Source organism: Hordeum vulgare, chromosome 6H (assembly GCF_904849725.1).
Source record: "Hordeum vulgare subsp. vulgare chromosome 6H, MorexV3_pseudomolecules_assembly, whole genome shotgun sequence".
Taxonomy (NCBI): domain Eukaryota; kingdom Viridiplantae; phylum Streptophyta; class Magnoliopsida; order Poales; family Poaceae; genus Hordeum; species Hordeum vulgare.
In genome coordinates this window covers 61,728,855-61,755,383 of record NC_058523.1, presented here as the reverse complement: position 1 = coordinate 61,755,383, position 26,529 = coordinate 61,728,855, and the positions used below count along the sequence as shown (strand labels likewise).

Genomic DNA, 26,529 nt, shown 5'->3' with positions numbered 1-26,529 from the left:
GAAGCGTGTGATGGCGGCAGTGCTACAAGGACAACACGGCGAGTCAGGTCGGCGACTCTACATTGAAGCATGCGGGCACCGACGGTGCTGCAGGGAGGGTGCGGCGACTCTGCATTGAAGCGTGTGATGACGTGAGTGCTGCATGGACGACTTGGCGAGTCAAGGCGGCGGGCTACATTGAAACACACGACAACACTACACTATAGTGTGCGGCATCGACAATGTTGCAGGGTGGCGCGGCATAGCAGTGCTTCAAGGGCCCTGTTTGGATCCTAGGGTTAGAGTTAGAGTTGGTTAGATTGAACTCATCTAACCCTCAAAAATCCAAACAGGGTGGGTTAGATGCATCTAACCCACCCTAAAAATCTAACCCATCCAAGAGGTGCTTTTTTGGGTTAGAGTTAGGTGGGGCCTAGAAAAAGTTACTTTTCTCTCTTCCTCCACCACACAAAATCCTAAATAAAGGAGCCAAATGATTGAAAAAAATGCATTTATTGACAATCTAACCCTTCCATCCAAACACCTTTTTGGTTAGAGTTAGTTTAGGGTTAGTCTAGAGTTAGAATCTAACTCTAACCTCTAACCGAGTTAGAGTATCCAAACAGGATCAAGTAGTGCGTGACTAGTCCGGGCAAAGTTGTGACGACGGGGAAGAGAAACAAAGCACGAGGTCTAGCGGTGTGCGTTGACCAAAATCAATGGCCACGCTTCATCCAGGTTAGCACCATCGGATAGCCATTGACCCGAAAATTAGACGGTTCATGGGTAGCAACCGCCTTTTATATTATGCAACAATGTCATGTCAGCAAATAGGTATAATCATTAGAATACTTGGAAGTGTAAATAAAAGTAAAAAATAAAGGAAAATTCTAAGTTCTAAGGAGAAGCGTTGTCCCACAACTCTTCCATGGAGCAGCACGCACAGCCCATGCGCATGCAAGAATCTTCCACCTCATGCTTACATCATTGCATTAAATGATTTTTTAAATTTTAAAAATGATTTATCTCGTAGATTAATAATTTGATTCGAGATTCACTTTCACCGTTAGGTTCGTCTCGACGAGACCTTTAAAATAAGGTCCCATGTTGACATGTTTCGTTGATTTTTTTCGTCATTTCTAGTTGCCATATTTATGTTATCATTGTTGTCATCTTATGGATGTATAGATTTTACAAAAATTATACATAGTTATCAAGATAATGATTTTATACTTTTTAAGCATTGTAATGTTATGTGAAGCTAAGAAGTGTGTATTAAAGCACTAACAATAAGCAGGTAAGTACATGAACCAACACAAGTACAATGAATCAAGTTTTTTAGTGGGGTATATCAACATTTATAAACCTGATAACCAAGTTGATTTAATGTAAGAACTATGTGACAAATATTATGACAAATAAATGATAGTAATCTGGTAAGTACCGACGAAAACAAAAGTTATCAAAACAAGTCGACATGGGAGCTAGTTTTGAAGATCTCATTACGAAAAAATCAATGATGAAAGCAGATCATTTATTAAGATAACGGTTTGAGAAATAAATATTTTTTAAATGCAAAATTAAAAGAATATTTAATGATGTCATACTTGTGTAATGTTGAATGCATGTGAGAAATAAACGGAAGTAAGCCGTCGCACGGAAAGACTTAGTGCTTGTTCGGAACTTCTCCAGGTCTCACAACTCCACTCTGCACGAGAAGCTCGGTTTGAGCAACTCCGTGCGATTGTGCTGCCGCTTCCTCCGCTCCGGGAGCTGTGGTTAGGGACCCAAGAGAATCCGAACAGGCCGTAATATGCGGCGTCACTCCTAGTGAAGTTCAAAAATAAATAAATAATGTGCATGAAATTGGTGTGCTTGAGCGGGCTGTGCTGGCCCACCTGGCCAGGTCTAGGGACGAAAAGCCCACAAATCCACGGTCCCGATTTCCTCATCCCCCATTCCACCGACCAAACCCTCCGTCTGGCCGGCCGCCGGCCATGGAGAAGCCGCCGGCACTTGCCGCCAAGAACCGCGAACCCGGCGGAGCCGTCGGAGGCATTCCACGGAAGCGGGGGCAGAGTGACAACTGCTACGGCGATATCATCAGCGGTCTCCCCGACGCCATCCTGGGCACCATCATCTCCATCCTCCCCACCAAGGAGGGCGCCCGCACGCAGGCCATCTCTCGCCGGTGGCGCCACCTCTGGGCTCCGCGCCCCTCAACCTCGAGGTTGCCCCCATCATCTGCGTCGACCTCAGTGAGCTCGCCTCCTTCCTCTCCAAAATCCTCTCCGAGCACCCCGGCCCCGCACGCCGCTTCTGCTGCCCCTGCATCCACCTCGGCGACAACTACGCACAGGTCGACGGCTTGCTCCACTCCCAAGCCCTCACCAACCTCCAGGAGCTCGACATCAGCTTTGTGCGCCCGTCGCCGCGGCCCGAGACGGATCACGCGCTGGCGTCGTCTCTGTACCGGCTGGCATCCACCCTCGTCGTGGCCAAAATCGGCGGGTGCAATTTCTCCAAAGAGATCGTGCCACTGTCGAATTTCCCCTACCTGAAGGACCTCACGCTGCATTTCGTTTCCTTGTCGGAGGAGTTCCTACATGGCATGCTCTCTAGCTGCAAGGCCTTGGAGAACCTGCTGCTGTGGAATGCTGGACTCAAGTGGTTCCTCGCCTGGGTTTTAGATAGGCTAGTTTTTGCGTTCAGAATAAACCACCTGATCAGGCCTCTTCGAGAGTTAGTTCACGGGTAGACCGATTCTTAGGGTTTCTGTTAGCCTTTCTGTTAGTTAGTTAGCTAGGTGCTGCCGGGTTAAGCGCATGGGATGGCATGCGGGGCTTGCGCGGCAAGCACATCACTCGCACGATCCGAGCGTCGTGGGATGGCACGGCCGGTCTGCTCGGGTGTGGGTTGATCCGTTCTTTGTAACTCAGTTTATATTCGAAATAGAAAGTGAGAAAAGTTGTACCAGTTCACAGCACAAAACCTCCTGTTCTTCTTCTTTCTCCCGTTCTTCGTCTAAGAACCATTGCGAGAGAGAGAGAGAGAGAGAGAGACTTGCAGGCAGCTTTGGCTAAGAGCTCGTTGGAGCTCCTGGTTCCAACAAGTGGCATCAGAGCCGCGTCGATCCAACGGGAACCATGGCCGGCGCGACATCCCCGGGAGGCACTCCAACGACTGCAAGCATCACGACGGCGAGGGGCACTGCTGGAGGGAGCGGCAACGACGGTGCCCGCTCCGTAACTCCAGACCGCGGTCGTAGCCGTGGTCACAGTCGCAACCGCAGGCGTGGCAAGGAGATCGTCGTGCACGAACGCACGATCCAGGAGCGCCTCGTTCCGGGCGGCACCACGGTATGGCTGATGCTCACACCAACGAATTACTTTGAGTGGTCCATGTTGATGCAAATCAATATGGAAGCACACCTGATGTGGAATGCTGTCGAGGGAGAACCCTCCAGCGTTCCCAACGACAAGGCGGCGCTGGCAGCGATCCTTCGATCTGTTCCACCCGAGATGGTAGGAGCAATCGTAGTGAAGAAGACGACGAAGGAGGCCTCGGACACAATCAAGACCATGCGCATGGGTGTTGCGCGCGTCCGTGAGGCAACGGCGCAGCGACTGCGTTCGGAGTTCGAGGCGATCACCTTCCGCGACGGCGAGACGCTCGATGCGTTCGGCATGCAGATCACATCGCTCGTCAACAACCTCCGCTCCCTCGGCGATGCTATGGAAGAGGTGAGAGTGGTCCAAAAGTTCCTGCGCGTCGTCCCGTCTCGTTACATGCAGATCGCCCTCGCCATCGAGACGATGCTCGATCTCAACACACTCTCTGTCGAAGAGCTGGTCGGCCGCCTACGGTCTGCCGAAGAACGCTACCTCACCAACGATCAAGGTGGAGGCAGCGGCGGACAGCTGCTGCTGACAGAGGCACAGTGGCACGTGCGGAAGAATCAGCGCGGCCAGGGCCAGAACGGCGGCCAGGGTGGCGGCAACGGCTCTGGCGCACCAGCGGGGCCGGGCGGGCAAGGCGGCACACAGAATCGTCGCCGAGGCAAGCAACTAAACCGCCGAGGCGGAGGCCAAGGCGGCGGTGAAGGCGGCGGGCGCGACGGCGCGCCCAACGGGGAGCGAGATATGTCCCAGGTCAAGTGTTACAATTGTAACAAGCTTGGCCACTTCTCCAAGCACTGCACCGAGCCACGACGGGAGCGCAAGGAGCAGGCAAATCTGGTGCGCGGCGAAGGGGAGGACACGGCGACGTCCCTCCTTCTGGCCACCGTCAGCTCCCTTTCCACAACGATCTCTGTGGGCCGATCAAACCGACGACAGCAGGGGGAAATCACTACTTCCTCCTGATCGTGGATGATTACTCACGATTCATGTGGCTTGAGGTGCTGCAAACCAAGGACGAGGCGTTTGATCGCTTCAGAAAGATCAAGGCACGAGCTGAAGCTGAATCCAACTGCAGCCTGCTTGCGTTCCGATCGGATCGAGGTGGCGAGTTCAACTCGATCGCCTTCCGCAAGCACTGCGACGACGAGGGAATTAAGCACTGCACCACCGCGCCTTATACACCCCAGCAAAATGGGGTGGTCGAGCGGCGGAACCAGACGGTGGTCGAGATGGCGCGCTGTCTGCTGAAGGCCATGGATGTACAGGCGACATTCTGGGGAGAGGCAGTGAAAACTGCGGTATACCTCCTCAATCGGGCACCCACGCGAAGCCTCGATGGAATGACACCATACGAGGCCTGGCACAAGCGGAAGCCGGCTGTGCATCACCTCCGGGTGTTCGGCTGCACAATACATGTGAAGCGACTCGGCCCCGGCATCGAGAAACTGGCCGATCGCTCAACGCTGGCGATTTTCGTCGGGTATGAGGAGGGATCCAAGGCCTACAGGTTCTTTGATCCGGCAAGCAATCGGGTGATCATATCCCGCGATGTCACCTTCGAGGAGCAAAGGAGGTGGGACTCGACGACCACGACCAACGAAGGAGGTGCATCTTCCGTCGAACACCTCGTGGTCACCTACAACGACGAAGACCCCACCCCACAGTCCTCACCAGCACGAATCAGCACCCTGGCGGCCCCTGCTACTGCAACGCCCGTCAGAGTTGGTCCCTCTCCCTCCGGAGTCGCAAGCTCGCCCCCAGTGATCTCAACAGGGGCGTCACCTGTCTCCGTCGAGGATGGGTGGGCCACGCCGCCGGACAACGACGACGACCGCCACGATCTGGATCACACTCCAGCCCACTACCGCAAGATGAAACACGTTCTTGCGGAGCTGGACGCGGCTGCGAGGGAAGACCAGGTCGGGCTGTGTCTGATGGCTGCTGAGGAACCAGAAAGTGTGGAACAGGCGCTCGACGAAGTGCACTGGAAGCGCGCCATGGACGCTGAGCTCAAAGCGATCCGAGACAACCATACATGGGAACCTGTTGCACTACCCCACGACCACAGAGCTATAGGGCTCAAGTGGGTTTACAAGATCAAGCGGGACGCCGCCGGCAACACAACGAAGTACAAGGCCAGGCTGGTGGCGAAGGGTACGCGCAGCGGCAAGGCGTGGACTACGACGAGGTCTTCGCTCTGGTGGCACGCATGGAAACAGTACGGTTGCTGCTAGCACTTGCTGCTCACCAGGGATGGCAAGTTCATCACATGGACGTCAAGTCTGCTTTCCTCAACGGCGTCCTCCAGGAAGAGGTGTACATGCATCAGCCGCCAGGATTTGTGATCGGCGGCGACGAAGGAAGGGTTCTGCGGCTCCGGAAGGCGCTATATGGCCTGAAACAGGCACCGAGGGCGTGGAATGCTTGGCTCGACGCATCGCTCGTGTCACTCGGCTTCGAGCGCAGCCCCCTTGAGCATGCCGTATACAGGAGGGGGGCGGGGACGACAACACTGCTGGTCGGCGTCTATGTGGACGACTTGATCATCACCGGCGCCGACAACGACGAGATCACAACATTCAAGGAGCAAATGAAGGAGCTGTTTGACATGAGTGATCTCGGACTTCTGTGCTACTACCTTGGGAAGTGCAGCAGAACGCCGACGGAATAACCATCTGTCAGAGTGCGTACATAGCCAAGATCTTGGATGCTGCAGGAATGAGGGGTTGAAATCCTACAGATACCCCGATGCAGGTGCGTCTGAAGATTGGCAAGACCGGCGCCGGTGAGCTAGTAGACACCAAGCGGTACAGAAGCATTGTAGGGAGCCTGCGATATCTCTGCAACACAAGGCCAGATATCTCCTTCTCCGTTGGGATTGTAAGCAGGTATCTGGAGGCGCCCGCGGCGGCGCACTGGGCGGCGGTAAAGCAAATATTGCGCTACGTCAGTAGCACGATGAACCATGGCTGTTGCTACAAGATAGGAAAAGCAGCAGCGTCGGAGGTGATCGGCTATAGCGACAGCGATCACGCCGGCGACGTTGACGATCGGCGGAGCACGACGGGGGTGATCTTCTTCCTCAACTCCAGTCCGATCACGTGGACATCTCACAAGCAGAAGGTGATCGCCATCTCGTCCTGCGAGGCTGAGTATATGGCGGCCGCAACCGCAGCCTGCCAGGGCGTGTGGCTTTGTAGACTCCTCAGGGAGCTCACCGGCGACACTCTGACGAAGGCAAAGCTGCGCGTCGACAACAAGTCGGCGATAGCACTCAGTAAGAACCCGGTGCATCACGACAGAAGCAAACACATTGACATCCGCTATCATTTCATTCGTGAATGCATCGAAGACGGCAAGGTGGAAGTCGACCATGTGGGCACTGATGGACAACTTGCCGATTTTCTCACCAAGGCCCTGGGGCGGATCCAGTTCGTGGAAATGCGACAGAAGACCGGCGTCGGGACGGTGAGCTCCAGGCTTCGGAACTAGGAGGTGAAATGTTGGACTCAAGTAGTTCCTCGCCTGGGTTTTAGATAGGCTAGTTTTTGCTTTCAGAATAAACCACCTGATCAGGCCTCTTCGAGAGTTAGTTCAGGGGTAGACCGATTCTTAGGGTTTCTGTTAGCCTTTCTGATAGTTAGTTAGCTAGGTGCTGCCGGGTTAAGCGCATGGGATGGCATGCGGGGCTTGCGCGGCAAGCACATCACTCGCACGATCCGAGCGTCGTGGGATGGCACGGCCGGTCTGCTCGGGTGTGGTTTGATCCGTTCTTTGTAACTCAGTTTATATTCGAAATAGAAAGTGAGAAAAGTTGTACCAGTTCACAGCACAAAACCTCCTGTTCTTCTTCTTCCTCCCGTTCTTCGTCTAAGAACCATTGCGAGAGAGAGAGAGAGAGACTTGCAGGCAGCTTTGGCTAAGAGCTCGCCGGAGCTCCTGGTTCCAACATGGAACATCTTTATTGCCGGCCACCTCCGCATTAGCTCACCGACACTTCGGCACATTGGCTTCTGCGTCTGTGCTGGTCGTAAAGAGCTTGTCATTGAGGATGTCCCTCGCCTTGAAAGCTTGCTGCTACCTTTTCTGGGCAGAGGCGGGGGCGATACCATTCAGTTAATCCGGGCACCTAAATTGGAGATTTTTGGCCCTTTGTCGCCTGGCGTTGCAGTATTCCAGGTAGAAGCAGCAGACTTCTCCAAATCTTGCATTGCACATTCCTTTGTACTATAGAATACATTTTTACCTCAGTGTTCTTCTAGGGGAGGATGCCGATCAGCTTGACAAACGTGATACACACTGTGAAGGTTTTAGCCCTCACTTCTGGCCCTCAACTGAATGTTGTTCTTGACATCCTCAAGTGCTTCCCCTGCTTGGAAAAGCTCTACATTGTTGTGAGTATTCATCTTCGATATGATCTACTCCCTCCGTCCCAAAATAAGTGTTGCTGCTTTAGTATTAAATTTGTACTAACTTAGTACTAAATTTGCGACACTTATTTTTGGGACGGAGGGAGTAATTGATTGGCATGTAATCTAGTCTAGTTACCACCAGCTTTGACAGATGCATCTTCTTTCTGTTTCTAGCTGCAGAAAAATTCAAAGATGGATGTGAAAGACGTGTCACTGTATGGCCCACTAGATTCAGTCGAGTGTCTTGGGACCCATCTCAAAGAAATGGTGATACTGAATTACGAAGGCTGTGAGCAAGATGTTGGCTTTGCCAAGTTCTTTGTTTTGAATGCAGTGGTCCTAAAGAAAATCAAATTTGGAGTCCCTAAGAACAACAACAGTGACTGGGTGGATATTCAACTGGATTTGCTGCAGGTGGAGAATAGGGCTTCTCAAGATGCTCGATTTGATTTCAAATGTGGTTTGGATAATTTTATTAACTACCCACGTATCCATGACTTGTCATTGAGCGATCCTTTCGACTGCTTGTTTCCTGAATGAGGTGATTCTCTTTGCGAAGAAGCATATCCATGATTTTTTTTGGTGGCCAATTCCTTTGACTGCTCGTTTTGTGGATGGAGTTGATGCGTGAAGATCATATTGTTTTTCACCCGCAAAAAAAGAAGATCATATTGTCTTTTCCTCGTTTTGTAGACGGGATTAATGCTTGAAGATTGTCTTGATTTTTTGTCAAAAATCCAAACTTACCATCACTGCTCTATTTGCATTCTAAACTCTGTAATTTCCGACATGGTATGTCATACAAATAATTTACTGCCAAAAGTTGCAATGTGACCAGGCTACGTAATTCTTCTCTTATTTTATCTTCCTACTTAGCGCATGACTTGTTCGTTACTACTATTTATTGGACTATTACCTATTAGTCAGCTTTTTTACATAATCATGTGCACTGCTCTTTTGAAATTAAAGGGAGAGAAGTGGAACTAAATCTTCAGCTCAGTGCATACAGTGTACATGCTCACTACAGCCAATATTAAGAGTCGTTTTACATTTCTTGCTGGAAGGTGTTCCTTAGATAAGGGCGGAAATCAGAAGATTTTGCTTTTCCCCCATGTTTTTCTGTAAGAGAAGTTATAAATCTACAAGTCAGTGTCATGTCTGCATGAAAGGAACTCCCTTGTGGCAGTTGGTTGCTAACTTGCCAGTGACACATCATGTATCGTTTTGCTTACTGCCTCATGTGTTGTGGGTTTGCACTTCGTTTCAAATCTAAAATCTATGCAGTGGTTTCATGAATTATAGTTTGCTTATGGCTCGTTTTGTAGTTGGAGTTGATGCCTGTGTTTTATAGACGGGATTAATGCTTGAAGATTGTCTTGATTTTTTGGCCAAAATCCAAACTTATTATGACTTCTCTATTGCATTCTAAACTCTGAAATTTCTCTGTAATTTCCGACATGGTTTGCCATACAAAAATAATTTACTGCCAAAAGTTGCAAACATGATAAGGCTACACAATTCTTCTCTTATTTTACCTTCCTACTTAGCGCATGGCTTCATTACTACTCCTATTTATTAGGCTATTACCTATGTGCGTTGCTCTGTTGAAATTAAAGGGAGACAAATGGAACAAAATCTTTAGTTCAGTGCATACGGTGTCCATGCTCACTAGAGTCAATTTTGGGAGTTATTTTACATTTCTGGCTGGAAGGTGTTCCTTAGATAAGGGCGTAAAATCAGAAGGTCTTGCTTTTTCCTCATGTTTTTCACTTTTTCTATGAGAGAAGTTATGGATTTACATGTCAGTGTCATGTCTGCATGAAAGCAACTCTGTTGTGGCAGTTGGTTGCTAACTTTCCATTTACACACCATGTATCGTTTTGCTTACTGCCTCATGTGTTGTGGGTTTTGCACTTCGTTTGAAATCTAAAATCTATGCACTGATTTCATGAATTAGCAACTCCTTTCACTTTCCATGGCAGTGACATGCATAGTTCTATATTCAGGATAGGTTATGAAGGGTTAAGTTTTACTTACAATATTATATGAAAGTAGCACCGAAAATAAATGTTAACCGGAGCACTCTGTGACTGATTGTTTATTGTGTTTGAGTGTTGGTTTATCTTTTCTCCAGTGTTCTTTTATCAGCTAGTTCACTGATTGCATGGATCTGTCAATGTACAACCTTTGCTTGTCTATTACTGTAAAACTTCAGATACTTGGCTGACAGTTCAATTGGCATATTTCTTAATCATTTTGTCTTTTCTTTGGCAATGGCAGAGAACGCGTCGAGGACTCAACCGCATATGGAGACATCTACATCATGGTGTCATGTTGAACAAGAGTTTTGCCGTAATACCGACGAGCGGGCCATTTCCTCCTTGTTGTTTCCCTGAATTCAATTAGAAAATCCCTTATTGCTACCAGATACTTAATGCCTAACATATGCTGCGTGGAAGCGGAACCATATGCAGTGATTCATAATGTGTTAATGCCATTCACCATATGCATCAGTTATCACAAACGCACTTTGCATAGAACCATGTGAAGTGCTCAGACACCATATGCATCAGTTATCACAAACGCACTTTGCATAGAACCATGTGAAGTGCTCAGACGATTGTCGGTTTTAAATTTAAAGTTAGGCAGAGATCCTGTCTAAACATGTAAGCTCAGTAGCTCACTCCGCCTGATCATTCGCTCTGTTTTGTTTAAGCTTTGCTTTGAGTTTGCTTCGTTTATCGATGGAATATGTGACATGAATCGTGGCACCAGGAATTTATGATGCCAGATATGGTCATTTGTCCAACTCATGAAGAAAAAAGATATGATCATTTGTGTATGTGCTGTGAGAAAAAGGAGAGGATGAAGCGTATCTAAATTCTGCCGATGTTAATATATATGTGCCCTCTAGTTTTTTTTAGCAAAAGATAGCTAGTCTGTGTATTGATCAGTGGCAATGTTAACAGGAATTACATCCGAACCATGCGGTGTGCCTAGCCACAAATGTCTCCCCTGAGGGAGGGAGACGTTGTATCTAGCTATTGCATGTGCAGATGTGCTTCATCATTAGAAGCACGGAGTTCATGTGCCCACTAGGTTCTTTTTATTTTGCACAACATACGAATGGTCCGTGTTTTTTCACATGGAATTTCTAGGCCCACGATGATTTTGTATCTTGGCCCAAGTCATTACAAAGAATGGCGTCACAGTTCGAAGTTGACGCGAAAACCAGAACCCCAGGATTCCCTGTTCTGGTGTTCGCCGTTCCCCGCCCCCTCATCGCCATCTCCTCGCGGCGGTTGGCATCCCTCTAACCTCCCCGCTCCTCTTCCTAAGCACTAGTGTCAGGGAACGGCGTCACAATTTGAAGTTGACGCGAGAACCAGAACCCCAGGATTCTCTATTCTGGTGTTCGTCGTTCCCCGCCCCCTCATCGCCATCTCCTCGCGGCGGTTGGCATCCCTCTGACCTCCCTGCTCCTCTTCCCAACAGCGGCGTCACAATTTGAAGTTGACGCGAGAACCAGAACCCCAGGATTCTCTATTCTGGTGTTCGTCGTTCCCCGCCCCCTCATCGCCATCTCCTCGCGGCGGTTGGCATCCCTCTGACCTCCCTGCTCCTCTTCCCAACAGCTAGTGTCAGGGGCGAAGCCGTGAGGGATAATACGCGATTGATGTCAAGGATTGACAGGGAAGAAGGCAGGAGGGCGAACCTGGCGGAGTCGCCAGAATACACTATATGGCTGAATACATGGAAATTTGATGATATGCTACACTTAAATTAACCATGTATCAAATGCCCCTCTTTTCCTTGGCGACAGATCATATGTCTTTTTCAATTACATAAATGTTTTTTTAGTTTCTAACAACAATAATGCCACGTGAAATGAAAATGAATCCTTGTGGCAAGCTTGCAATTTCCTAACTTTTTTTCTGTATAAGCCAGCCTTGATTGTGAGGTATTAATGACATAGCATGTGAAAACACATATGCCCCTTTGGTGGTTTTGATAATTCATGACAACACATATTGTCTTTTGGACTAACACTTTTACCTAGTATATTTTAGGTATAGTCCACAAAGAGCATTAGCCAAATGATTATAAGGAGAAGCCCCTTGATGCAAGGAAAGTGCAAGGAAAGGAATAGGATCGGCTCAAACTTCAAATAAGAGGACTCTACATTTTACATTTGTGAGAAATCATTTTTTGAGTCCATAGAAAAGCCAATACTATTAAAAGGGGTGAGGTATTATGATGAATTGGTTGCTCAAGTGCTTAGAGATAGCCACCAAAAATATTCAGTCATTCTTCCACAAAATATCTCTATCCAAAGCCAAACCAACAAAATCAGTGCCACCAACTTTTTCCACTCGGCCCTACCGTTTTTTCACCAGACAGATCCTTTGTCAAACCCTAATCTCTCGGTACAACCAACTTTCATATCGGTACCACCGACATTAGTGACCAACTTTCTGTTGAGCAAATTCTAATAATCGGAATTTCCAAGATTGGAATCAGTCTCATCGAGATTTGGAAACTGCTCTAGGACATCGTATCAGTACCACCGAGATTCATATATCGGTCTCACCGAGAATTCAAAAGTTGCCACATTTAGTGCAACTCGGTACCATCGAGATTCATTTTAGTGTCACCGAGTAGGGAAATAATGTTGTAACGGTTGGATTTTGTGGGATGCCTATATATACCCCTCCACCTCCTCTCATTCACAGAGGAAGCACTCAGAACACACACCCACTTGTCAGATCCATTTTTTTGAGAGAGAGTCACCTACTCATCCGTTGAGATAAAGAGATTCCAATCCAACCATTTGAAACTTGATCTCTAGCCTCCCCAAGTTGCTTTCCACACAATCAATCTCTCATACCCATGCCAAATCTGTGAGAGAGTGATTGAGTGTTGAGGAGACTATCTTTTGAAGCACAAGAGCAAGGAGTTCATCGTTCTACCGCATCTATTACCTTTTGAAGGGTGGTGCCTCCTAGATTGGTTAGGTGTCGCTTGGGAGCCTCCTACTTCATGTTGTGGAGTTGAACCACGAAGTTTGTACGGGCAAGGAGATCGCTTACTTCGTGAAGATCTATCATGAGTGAGGCTTGTCCTGTGTGGTCGTAAGCCATGGTGGAATAGACAAGGCCGCTTCTTAGTGGACCCCTTGTGGGTGGAGCCTTCCGTGGACTCTCGCAGCCGTTACCCTCCGTGGTTTGAGGTCTCCACTAACATGGACGTATAATAGCGTCACCTAGCGGAACCACGCCAAAATTTGTCGTGTCTTCTTTGCGTTTGATCTTCCTAAACTCTACTCCTTTCTTACATGTGCAAAGTCTTTATTTTCGCTTCCATATATGTTAACTAGCATGTGTAGGGTGCACTAGACTTATTAGAATTGTTAAAATCTGCCAACCATTAAAATTGGGAAAAGGCTAAGATTTTAATTTGTGCAAGTAGTCTATTCACCCTCCCCCCTCTAGACACCTCTTATATCGATCCTAGAATTGGTATTGGAGCAAGGTCTCCATAACCTTGGTTTAAACACCATTGGAGGAAGATGGATGTGCCTAGTTTGGGGAATATTAGTTGTAGAGTGTCTGTTCTTGATGGGGGTATTATAGATAATGGAAAGATAAAATGCTTGATATATTTGATGAATTCCATTTGCGCAAGTATGTTGAATATCTATATGAGCCTCCCATTGATCCCTGATATGTCTCAAACGTATTTATAATTTTTGATGGTTTCATGCTGTTATCTTGTCAACTTTGGATGTTTTATATACCTTTTATATCTTTTTTGGGACTAACTTATTAATTCAGTGCCAAGTGCGAGTTCCTGTTTTTCTGTGTTTTTGACTCTTTTCAGATATGATTTTGAAACGGAGTCCAAATGGAATAAAATCCCCGAAATAATTTTTTCCAGAACAGAAGAAGATTGGGGGACTTGAGGGCCAAGGCAGGAGGCCCACACGGAGCCCACAAGCCCTGTTGCCGCGGCCAGGGGGCCCGCGGCAACCAGGCTTGTGGCCTCCCTGGCGCTCCCATGCCCTAGATCTTTGGCCTATAAATTCCATAAAATCCCAGAAAAAATCAGGGCATCCATGAAAACACTTTTCCGCCGCCGCAAGCTTCCGTTTTCGCGAGATCTCATCTGGAGACCCTTCCCGGTGCCCTGTCGGAGGGGACTTTGGAGCTGGAGGGCTTCTACATCAACATCATCGCCCCTCCAATGACTCGTGAGTAGTCCACTTCAGACCTACGGGTCCGTAGTTAATAGCTAGATGGCTTCTTCTCTCTCTTGGATCTTCAATACAAAGTTCTGCATGATCTTCATGGAGATCTATCCGATGTAATCCTCTTTGGCGTTGTGTTTGTCGAGATCCGATGAATTGTGGATTTGTGATCAGATTATCTATGATTTATATTTGAGTCTTTGCTGATTTCTTATATGCATGATTTGATATCCTTGTAAGTCTCTCCGAGTCTTGGTTTTGTTTGGCCAACTAGATCTATGATTCTTGCAATGGGAGAAGTGCTTGGTTTTGGGTTCATACCGTGCGGTGACCTTTCCGAGTGGCAGAAGGGGCAGCAAGGCACGCATCATGTTGTTGCCATCAAGGGTAACAAGATGGGCCTTCATCATAGATTTGAGATTGTCCATCTACATCACGTCATCTTGCTTAAGGCGTTACTCTGTTCTTATGAACTCAATACACTAGATGCATGCTGGATAGCGGCCGAGTGTGGAATAATAGTAGTAGATGCGGAAAGTATCGGTCTACTTGTTTTGGACGTGATGCCTATAGATATGATCATTGCCTTAGATAACGTCATGACTTTGCGAGGTTCTATCGATTGCTCGACGGTAATTCGTTCACCCACCGTCTACTTGCTTTCATGAGAGAAGCCACTAGTGAACACTACGGCCCCCGGGTCTATTCACAACTATCGTCTCCACTTTTACTTTTACTTTGCTTTGTTTACTTTTTGCTTTCAGTTCTCACTTTGCAAACAATCTATAAGGGATTGACAACCCCTTCATAGCGTTGGGTGCAAGCTCTTTGTGTTTGTGCAGGTACTTGTGACTTGACTCGATCCTCCTACTGGATCGATACCTTGGTTCTCAAACTGAGGGAAATACTTACCGCCGTTGTGCTATATCACCCTTTCCTCTTCATGGGAACACCAACTCAAGGCTCCAAGGCCACGGGGAAATCCTTTGCATATTTGCCAAGGAAGTCCCTATAGGCGTAGCCCGTAGCAGAAGGATTCCTGGCGCCGTTGCCAGGGAAGGTCTGTTGTCGCAGTAGCAGAAGGATTTCTGGCGCCGTTGCCGGGGAGGAGAGATCAAGTCAAGATCTATCCAAGTAGGTGTCACAAACTCATCTCTTGCATTTACCTTTTTTGCCAGTTGCCTCTCGTTTTCCTCTCCCCCACTTCACATTTGCCGTTTTCATTTGCCTTTCTCCCTTGCCATTTTCATTTGCCTTTTTGCCTTTCTCCTTTGCCGTTCTCTTTTGCCCGTTTCACTCGCTTACTTCCTGCTCGTTTGTGTGTGGGATAGTCCATCAATGAGTAGACCCACCACTCCAAACGATACCCCTGAGAATGAAGTTCTCAATTTCAAGCAAAATGAGGAAGAAAATTTAAAGGACGCTTGGTACAGGATTTGCAATGCTCAAAGTAGATCTACTTGTAAGCAATCCACTTCCGTTCTTCTTCGCAGTTTTTATGTTGGAATCTCTCCTTGGAATAGGTATATTCATGATACCATCGTAGGCGGGAATTTTTTGGGGAGCCATAATGTTGACTCCTATGGAGCTATCATGAATTTGGTAGGCTCACCCCCGCTCATGGTTAATGGAACTACCTTGACCTTGGAACACGTGATGCAAAGGCTTGACGCCATTGAACACAAAATTGCCACAATTGAACTTATTGAGGGTTTGGATAGAAAGATCCACAATCAAATTACTCAGTACGGATCCAAAGTGGGAATGGTTTTGAAAATTTTAAGGGAGAAGGATCCTATAGTTAATGATTCCTCTAGAATTGGCAAACTAGAAGATGCCATAACCAACTTGGGTTCCGCTTTTGCCGTTGTGCAAAAATACTCCAAATCTCACTCTCAAAAAGACCGTCAAGTCTGTTTTTGTTCCTAAAGCTAGTGGTGAGTCATCCAATAAAGATGAAGATCTTAAGATGATAAATGATGACACTACTTATGGTTTGAGCACCAAAGATGACTATACGTGATTCCATAACCTTATGCCTAGCTAAGGGTGTTAAACAATAGCGCTTGTTGGGAGGCAACCCAACGAAACTATCCTTTTTTCTTTCTGTTTTGTGTTTTCCACACTTTCATAATTCTGTTATGATTGTGTTTTTTGTGTTTCTTTTGCGTTTGTGCCAAGTGAAACCGTTATGATTAGTCTTGGGGATGATCGTTTGGTCATGCTGGAAAAGACAAAAACTTTCTGCTCACGAAAATAATTTTCATTTTTTTTTTCTGTAAGAGCTTTTGAGTTTATTCTTTTTGCTGATGATTTCTACGCAAATTCTTCAGACTGTCGTAATTTTTAGAATTTTTGAAGTACCAGAAGTATACGAAGTATACATATTGCTACAGACTGGTCTGCTGTTAACAGATTCTGTTTTTGTTGAGTTGGTTGCTTATTTTGATGAAACTATGGATAGTATCGGGGGGTATTAGCCATGGAAGATTGAAAATACAGTAACCCAACATCAACATAAGTAGAATTTAAGTTTTCTACAGTACCTAAGGAAGTTGTGGTTTGCTTTCTTATACTAATGTTATCACGAATTTCTGTTTAAGTTTCGTATTGTGAAGTTTTCAAGTTTTGGGTGAAGTTCTTATGGACAAAGAGATAAAGAGTGGCAAGAGCTCAAGCTTGGGGATGCCCAAGGCACCCCAAGTTGATTCAAGGATGCCGTAAAAGCCTAAGCTTGGGGATGCCCCGGGAAGGCATCCCCTCTTTCATCTTCAATCCATCGGTAACGTTACTTGGGGCTATATATTTATTCACCACATGTTATGTGTTTTGCTTGCAGCGTCTTGTATCGTAGGAGTCTTTTATTTTTGTTGTGCCACAATCTTCCTTGCTACACACCTAGAGAGAGAGACATGCACTCACCGTGATTTTGTCGAGCTTCACTTATATCCTTTGGTTAGACAATTCAGCTCACATGTGCTTCACTTATATCTTTTGAGCTAGTTGATATTGCTCTATGTGCTTCACTTATATCTTTTAGAGCATAGCGGCGCGTGGCTTGGTAGTTGATCTATGCTATGAAAGTAGTCTCAAAAGGGGTAGTTATCCAAAGGGATATGAAAACTTCCACCTTCATGTGCATTGAATAGTTAAAGAAGTTTGATTCATCTCAATTAGTTTTTAGTTGTGGTTGTGGTAATATTGAAGTTATACTAGTAAGGTGTTGTGTATCTAGAAATACTTGTGTTGAAGTTAGTGATTCCCGTAGCATGCACGTATGGTGAACCGCTGTGTGATGAAGTCTGAGCATGATTAGTCTATTGATTGTCATCCTTTGTGTGGCGGTCGGGATCGCGCGATGGTTTATACCTACCAACCCTTCCCCTAGGAGTATGCGTTGAATGCTTTGTTTCGATTACTACTAAAACTTTTGCAACAAGTATATGAGTTCTTCATGACTAATGTTGAGTCCATGGTTTAGATGCACTTTCACCTTCCACCATCACTATCTTCTTTAGTGCCGTGCAACTTTCGCTGGTGCACAAAACCCACCATTAGCCTCCCTCAAAACAGCCACCATACCTACCTACTATGGCTTTTTCAAAGACATTCCGAGATATATTGCCATGCAACTACCACCATGACATGTGCCACCACCTCTACATTGCCATTGCATGATCATAAGATAGCTAGCATGATGTTTCCATTGATGTCTATGCCATGCTAGATCATTGTCACGGTACACTACCGAAGGCATTTCATATAGAGTCATCATTGCTCTAAGTTTTGAGCTGTAAGTGTGATGATCATCTTTGATGGAGCATTGTCCCATGTGAGGAAATAAAAGAGGCCAGCAAAGCCCATTTACAAAAAGAGGCGAAAGATGCCCACCAAAATAAAAAAGAAAGAAAAAAAGAGGCCAAAGAGCCCACCAAAAAAATGAGAGAAAAAGAGAGAAGGGACAATGATACTATCTTTCCACACTTGTGCTTATTAAGCACCATGATCTTCATGATTGAGAGTCTCTCGTTTTGTCACCACCATATAGCTAGTGGGAATTTTTCATTATATAACTTGGCTTGTATATTCCAATGACAGGCTTCCTCAAAATTGCCTTAGGTCTTCGTGAGCAAGCAAGTTGGATGCACACCCACTAGTTCTTTTTAAGAGCTTTCACATACTCTTAGCTCTAGTGCATCATTTGTATGGCAATCCCTACTCATTCACGTTGATATCTATTGATGAGAATCTCCATAGCTCATTGATATGCCTAGTCAATGTGACCATCTTCTCCTTGTTTACCTTGCAACCTCCACCACACTCCATTCCACTTATAGTGCTAAAACCATGGCTCACGCTCATGTATTGCGTGACAGTTGAAAAAGTTTGAGAAAGTAAAGGTGTGAAAACAATTACTTGGCCAATACCGAGGTTGTGCATGATTTAAATTCGTTGTGCAAGGATGATAGAGCATAGCCAGACTATATGATTTTGTACGGATAACTTTCTTTTTGCCTTGTTATTTTGAAAGTTCATGATTACCTTGCTAGTTTGCTTGAAGTATTATTGTCTCCACGTCAATAGCAAACTATTGTTTTGAATCTAATGGATCTGAACATTCACGTCACATAAGACGAGTTACAAAGGACATCTATGCTAGGTAGCATGAAAGCGTCAAAAATTCATTCTTTATCACTTCCCTACTCGAGGACGAGCAGGAGTTAAGCTTGGGGATGCTTGATACGTCTCAAACGTATCTATAATTTTTGATGGTTTCATGCTGTTATCTTGTCAACTTTGGATGTTTTATATACCTTTTATATCTTTTTTGGGACTAACTTATTAATTCAGTGCCAAGTGCCAGTTCCTGTTTTTTCTGTGTTTTTGACTCTTTTCAGATCTGATTTTGGAACGGAGTCCAAACGGAATAAAATCCCCGAAATAAATTTTTCCAGAACAGAAGAAGATCGGGGGACTTGAGGGCCAAGGCAGGAGGCCCACACGGAGCCCACAAGCCCTGTTGCCGCGGCCAGGGGGCGGCAACCAGGCTTGTGGCCTCCCTGGCGCTCCCCTGCCCTAGCTCTTTGGCCTATAAATTCCCTAAAATCCCAGAAAAAATCAGGGCATCCACGAAAACACTTTTCCGCCGCCGCAAGCTTCCGTTTTCGCGAGATCTCATCTAGAGACCCTTCCCGGTGCCCTGCCGGAGGGGACTTTGGAGCTGGAGGGCTTCTACATCAACATCGTCGCCCCTCCAATGACTCGTGAGTAGTCCACTTCAGACCCATGGGTCCGTAGTTAGTAGCTAGATGGCTTCTTCTCTCTCTTGGATCTTCAATACAAAGTTCTCCATGATCTTCATGGAGATCTATACGATGTAATCCTCTTTGGCGGTGTGTTTGTTGAGATCCGATGAATTGTGGATTTGTGATCAGATTATCTATGATTTATATTTGAGTCTTTGCTGATTTCTTATATGCATGATTTGATATCCTTGTAAGTCTCTCCGAGTCTTGGTTTTGTTTGGCCAACTAGATCTATGATTCTTGCAATGGGAGAAGTGCTTGGTTTTGGGTTCATACCGTGCGGTGACCTTTCCGAGTGGCAGAAGGGGCAGCAAGGCACGCATCATGTTGTTGCCATCAAGGGTAACAAGATGGGCTTTCATCATAGATTTGAGATTGTCCATCTACATCATGTCATCTTGCTTAAGGCGTTACTCTGTTCTTATGAACTCAATACACTAGATGCATGCTGGATAGCGGTCGACGTGTGGAGTAATAGTAGTAGATGCGGAAAGTATCGGTCTACTTGTTTTGGACGTGATGCCTATAGATATGATTATTGCCATAGATAACGTCATGACTTTGCGCGGTTCTATCAATTGCTCGACAGTAATTCGTTCACCCACCGTCTACTTGCTTTCATGAGAGAAGCCACTAGTGAACACTACGTCCCCCGGGTCTATTCACAACTATTGTCTCCACTTTTACTTTTACTTTGCTTTGTTTACTTTTTGCTTCCAGTTCTCACTTTGCAAACAATCTATAAGGGATTGACAACCCCTTCATAGCGTTGGGTGCAAGCTCTTTGTGTTTGTGTAGGTACTTGTGACTTGACGCAATCCTCCTACTGGATCGATACCTTGGTTCTCAAACTGAGGGAAATACTTACCGCCGCTGTGCTACATCACCATTTTCTCTTCAAGGGAACACCAACGCAAGGCTCCAAGGCCGCGGGGAAATCCTTTGCATATTTGCCAAGGAAGTCCCTATAGGCGTAGCCCGTAGCAGAAGGATTCCTGGCGCCGTTGCCAGGGAAGGTCTGTTGTCGTAGTAGCAATCCCTTACACCCTTCTCATGATGAAGAACTTGATATGCTTGGTAATCTTAAAACTGTAAATCTAATCACTAGAGGACTCGCAAGAAATGTGCTTAATCAAATGCAAAATTTTGAGTGTGCTCATACTTTGTGGAAAAACTTAGAGAAAAGATACCCCGACTATTCCTTAAAAAATCTTGATATCATTTTCCACAAATGCATTGCCTTTCAAAAAATGAAGCCAACCGATCCTATTTCTGATAAATGTCTATTTGAGCTTTGTGAACTCATGTGTGCTAAAGGAGATGTCATTACCATTAACAATGTCGTTCTTGAAGTCATTCGCATGCATAAACATGAACATTGTCATAGTCAAAATTCATATGAAATTCTTGATTCTTATGATGAGGATATTCTGTTTGACGATGACAATGTCGAGCATGGCTGCTACAATGAAGATGAGGAGTTTGAAATCGAGTATGAGAAGACGATGAGGAACCTTAGTCTTATGGCGAACCTTAGAGACTACATGGCCGGAGGAAAAGAGTGGATACTTGACAGTGGATGCACCGATCACATGACCGGAGATGAATACATGTTCCATGAGATCACACCAAACCGTGGACCTTGAAGATATGTGACTTTTGGAGACAACTCTAACGGTAATGTACTTGGTCTTGGTAAGGTGGCCATATCTCATGATAGCTCCATTCAAAATGTCATGCTTGTTGAATCCCTTGGCTCAATCTTATTTCCGTATCTAGACTAGCAGACTTTGGTTTCAAAGTGATATTTATGAAAAATTGACTACCAAGTGTTTCGTAGTGACAATCATAACATGGTCTTTAATGGTTTTCGCAAAGGTGATCTATACATTGTCGATTTCATTAAAAAATCCAAACCCCGTACATGTCTTATTGCAAAATCTTCTAAAGGTTGGTTATGGCATAGAAGGCTAGAAAATGTTGGTATGCGTAATCTTGATAGGCTTATCAATGGTGATCATATTCTTTGTGTTAAAGATGTTATTTTTGACAAAGATAGACTTTGTAGTGCTTGTCAAGCGGGAAAGAAAGTCGGTGGAAGTCATCCCGTGAAGAACATCATGACTACAAGAAGGCCACTCGAGCTGCTTCACATGGATCTCTTTGGTCCCAATGCTTACAAGAGCCTCGGTGGAAATTCTTATGGTTTAGTATTGTTGATAATTTTTCCACATTTACGTGGGTATTCTTTCTTGATGATAAGTCGCATGTATAAAAGATCTTCAAGAACTTCGCTCGGAAAGCCCAAAATCAGTTTGAAGTGAAGATCAAGAAAGTTTGGAGCGACAATAGAACATAGTTCAAGAACACAAGAGTGGATACTTTTATTGACGAATAAGGTATCTCACATGAGTTCTCGGCGACGTACACACCTCAACAAAATCGAGTTGTTGAGAGGAAGAACCGAACTCTCATAGATATGGCCAGAACCATGCTTGACGAATACAAAACGCCAAGACACTTTTGGGCAGAAGCCATGGAAACAGCTTGTCAGGCCTTAAACCAACTCTACTTGCACAAGGTACTCGGTAAAATGGTAACAAACCCCAAGTTGGATACTTTTGAGTATTCGGCTCTAAGTGCTACATTCCTGATAAGCATCGCCACTCTAAATTTGCTCCTAAATCTCATGCAGGTTTCCTACTTGGTTACGGATCAAACTCTCACACTTACCGTGTCTACAACAGCTTCACTTGAAAAGTTGAAGAGATGGTAGATGTGAAGTTTTATGAATCTAACGGTTCGTAAGTCGAACAATTGCCAAATTATTTAGGAGATAAAGAACCTTCAGAAGCCATCCAAGATCTACCTATCGGCAAAATTCGTCCCATGGAGGTGAAGCAAAGTACTTCATCAACCCAAGTGGAAGCTCCTACTTTGCATCAAGGCGGACCACAAAACGACATGGAGGCATGCACAAGAGGTACACGACATGATGAAGAAGAGGAAGAAGTACATCATGATGATCCACCTCAACCTTCCTCACCAGCACTTCAGGGGATGACACCGTCAACAACAACAAGCAAGAAGATGATGATGAATAAGCTCCACCATCCAACAAGAAGAATCTATCATGAGTTCAAGCAAGAGTGGACAAGGATCATCCGCTAAATCAAATCTTTGGTGGCATACAAACCGGGAGAAACACTCGCTCTAAATATCGTTTAGCTAACTTTTATGAGCATTATTCATTTATCTCTAGCATTGAGCCTATGAAGGTTGAAGAAGCCCGTCAAGACCTGGATTGGGTGAATGCCATGCACGAAGAGATACACAACATCGAGAGGAATCAAGTGTGGACACTCGTGGAAAAGCCCAAGGACGAGCACAACATCATCGGTACAAAATGGGTGTTTCGGAACAAGCAAGACGAAGATGGTCAAGTTGTACGCAACAAGGCATGTCTCGTAGCCCAAGGATACACGCCAGTTGAAGGTATGGACTATGGTGAGACCTATGCCCGTGTTGCTAGACTTGAAGCCATTCACATTCTTCTCGCTTATGCCAATCACCATGATATTACTCTTTACCAAATGGATATCAGAAGTGCTTTTTTAAATGGTGAAATTGAGGAGGAGGTTCATGTCAAACAACCTCCCGTCTTTGTGAACCCCAAGAAACCTGATCATGTTTACAAACTTAGTAAAACTTTATATGGTCTTAAACAATCCCCTAGAGCTTGGTACAAATGCCTAACAAAGTTTCTCATTGAAAAGGGTTTTGAGATTGGTAAAATTGATGCAACCTTATTCACTAAAAGAGTTAATGGATAACTATTCATGTGCCAAATATATGTGGATGACATTATCTTTGGTTCTACTAACCCACATTTTAGTGAGAAATTTGGAAGGTTGATGTCACAGAAGTATGAGATGTATAGGATGTGTGAGCTGAAATTCTTTCTTGGTTTGCAAATCGAACAATCGAGAGAAGGTACGTTTATCTCTCAAACCAAGTACACCAAGGAATTAATCAGGAAGTTCAAAATGAAGAGTGCAAAGGTATGACAACCCCCAAGCCTACTAGTGGACATGTCGACCTCACTAAGGAGGACAAACTGGTTAATCAAAGGGTTTATCAATCAATGATCGGTTCATTGCTATATCTATGTGCCTCCCGTCCCGATATCATGTTGAGTGTTTGCATATGTGCTCGATATCAAGTGGCGCCTAAAGAGTGTCATCTATTGGCTGTGAAAAGAATCATGAGATACCTCATACATACACCAAACTTTGGCATATGGTATCCCAAGGGATCTTCTTTTAATCTTGTTGGCTATTCTCACTCAGACTATGCAGGAGACAGGGTTGATAGGAAATCCATCTCGGGTACATGTCAATTTCTTGGGAGATCTCTTGTGTCTTGGTCATCCAAGAAACAAAACTCGGTATCTTTATCTACTACCGAAGCGAAATACATTGCCACTGGATCATGTTGTGCGCAATTACAATGGATGACTCAAACTCTTAAGGATTATGGCGTTCATGTGAGACATGTTCCATTGTTGTGTGACAATGAAAGTGTTATTAAAATTACCTATAATTCCGTGCAACATTGTTGAACTGAACACATTCAAGTGCTACATCATTTTATTCGTGATCATGTTGGTAAAGGAGATATAGATCTCAAGCATGTTCGTACTGACAAACAATTAGCTGATATATTTAGCCACTTGATGTGAAAGTATTTTGTCATTTGAGGAGTGAGTTGAACATCATTGATGCTTAAAACTTGAGCTAAGCTCACTCGGATGCATGCAAGGGCACGAGCTTGATTGTCTATTCCTTGATACCATTGATTTAATACTATCTTATATCTTGGAAAACTATGTTCCTTGTATTGAATCTAACCTTTTGTAGGTACTTGGAAGGATTGCACTTCACAAGATTGCCATCAACTCACATCAAAAGCAATCTTGACATAGCCAGGTATCAACAATCCCTTCTTCGGAGATGAAGGAAGAAGACAACAAAATCATACCCTTGACAACTATTTGATGAATACGTTCACTCATGTCATTTGGATATATTATGTTCTTCCATGCATGACTAACCAATGTAGTTGAAAAGTGAACCAAAATGACAAGGATAGCTCCCAACTCAAGATGACCTTCATCAACTTTGAGCATCCATGACAAGTTCACCTCCATGCCACATCATTAATATCATTCGAAGGTATGTACTCATATCCTTGATAAAGCTTTGCACCAAGTTATGAGGTAAAGCAACTCAAGTGATATGAAGACATTAAAAGGTTAATAAAAAAATGGTGACCCCATTTTGTGCTTAACGATGAGTATGACCTATGATCAAGCATTCTTGCTTGACTCCTCAAGTCAATATACTCTAATATAGGTGACCTAGTCACCCCCCGGCATCTAGATGGAGATTCTTGTATGGTTCACATTTTCATTGCATGCTTTCTTAGAACCATTCAACTCTCATCTATATGTATGTATATATTTCAAATAACAAAAAAACAAAAAAATGTTTTCTCTTATCTTCTTTAAATCTTAGGATATTTCCTTTTGAAAGTATGTGGATATTTTCTATCTATTTTGAGTTAATAAGTTTATTTTCATTGCAACTCGGTCTCACTGATCTAGAAAACTCGGTCTAACCGATTTCTTCCACATGCCTACTATCATTCTCGGTTCTACCAGACCCTTATGCCTTGGTGACCCTGAAATGTATCACTGCCTATGGTTTTTAGATATTTCTGAACTTTTTCCTAAGGGGGACAAATATGTTCAGTGATCCTAAGTTTTATTACCTCTTAAGGTCTTATTGAACATTTCCATTTTTGACAAAGGAGGATATAATCTTTCTTCCCAAAAATTTCGAGGGGGAGAAAAATTCTCTAGGGGAGAAATCCTTAGTGATCCAAAAATATAAGAGGGAGAAACATGCAAGATCCCTAACATAGATGGAGATAGTTCAAGGAACTCTCATCAAATTCTTAAGGGGGGTGGGGAAGTCAAAATCAAGGAACCCTTATCAAAGAGAGAAGAATCAAGGACCCCTTTCTCTCAGTGAGCCCTTACCCTCTGACCTTTTTGGAAATTTATTCCAAAGGGGGAGAAATATCAAAGCTTCTAATAAGCTTCAGTCAAAGGGGGAGATATATATACCTAAGGGGAGGTCTACCTAAGGGGAGATATTCCAAAGGGAGAGATATATCAAACCTTACATAGTGAGGGGGAGAAATACCATTAAGAGGGAGAGAGATATAATTGTTTTATTGCTATCTTTGGACTGAACTTGTCTCACCCTACCTACTCTGAATATCTACATGTTATGATTGAGGGGGAGAGGAGATCTTACATATTCATTGGTAGGGGAGAAAGTTCTAAATTTTCTTGGAGACACATTTATCATCAAATCAGATTTCTCATATGTTCTCCATATCTTGGTACTTCTGAAGCTCTTTGCATCTTTACAATAGAGTACTCTTGTGTTATCTAACATTTGTTTTCCCAGGTGTGCTCCTACTGCTAATACGCTCAAGAACCTCAAGGTAAGCATATGCATCATATCCTTGTTCATGATGATCTCTTGTCTCTTGCACATATTGTTTGCAAGAGCGAGCCTTGAACATGGAATTTCTTCATTCACATATGTTTGATGCATATAGCCAAGATTTATATGACTCGTCTTGTCCTTCTACCATGTGTGTGCCCATGCAGTCCAAAGCAACTATCCTTTAAAAAGGGATTGCACACATTTAGGCGGATCTTGCACTAGTCATGTATCTTTGAAAGGTGTCATATTCTAATGTCTACCTTTAATTGAATCTTTGACTGTATGTTGGCATCAATTACCAAAAAGGGGCAGATTGAAAGCACATATGCTCCCTTGGTGGTTTTTACAATTCATGACAACATACATTGTCTCTTGGACTAACACTTTTACCTGGTATATTTCAAGTATAGTCCACAAAGAGCATTGGCTAAAGGATTGTGAGGAGAAGCCCCTTGATGCAAGGAAAGGGATAGGATTGGCTCGAGCTTCAAGCAAGAGGACTCTACATTTTACATTTGTGAGAAATCACTTTTCGAGTCCATTGGAAAGCCAATACTATTAAAAGGGGGTGAGGTATTATGATGAATTGGTTTCTCAAGTGCT

General features: G+C 44.7%; 1 protein-coding gene across 2 annotated transcripts; it reads left to right on the top strand.

Moving 5' to 3' along the window:
• Positions 1-1,902: 1,902 nt before the first annotated feature.
• Positions 1,903-10,634, top strand: LOC123405427. 2 transcript variants are annotated; one of them, XM_045099115.1, is made up of 4 exons: positions 1,903-2,237; positions 7,643-7,774; positions 7,973-8,333; positions 10,073-10,634. In XM_045099115.1, the coding sequence occupies exons 1-3, from the start codon at positions 1,977-1,979 to the stop codon at positions 8,330-8,332; spliced, it is 753 nt and encodes a 250-aa protein (XP_044955050.1). In that variant the 5' UTR covers positions 1,903-1,976; the 3' UTR covers position 8,333; positions 10,073-10,634. The 2 variants fall into 2 exon arrangements, with proteins under 2 accessions (XP_044955050.1, XP_044955049.1); XM_045099114.1 differs by having other exon boundaries at positions 7,967-8,333.
• The last annotated feature ends 15,895 nt before the right edge of the window (positions 10,635-26,529 follow it).

Excerpts from the sequence above, each read along its gene's own strand:
- LOC123405427 (XM_045099114.1), top strand. The coding sequence starts at position 1,977 with ATGGAGAAGCCGCCGGCACTTGCCGCCAAGAACCGCGAACCCGGCGGA. Across the intron at positions 2,238-7,642 it reads CATCATCTGCGTCGACCTCA|GGGAGGATGCCGATCAGCTT; the intron begins GTGAGCTCGCCT and ends GTGTTCTTCTAG. Across the intron at positions 7,775-7,966 it reads TGGAAAAGCTCTACATTGTT|CTGCAGAAAAATTCAAAGAT; the intron begins GTGAGTATTCAT and ends TTCTGTTTCTAG.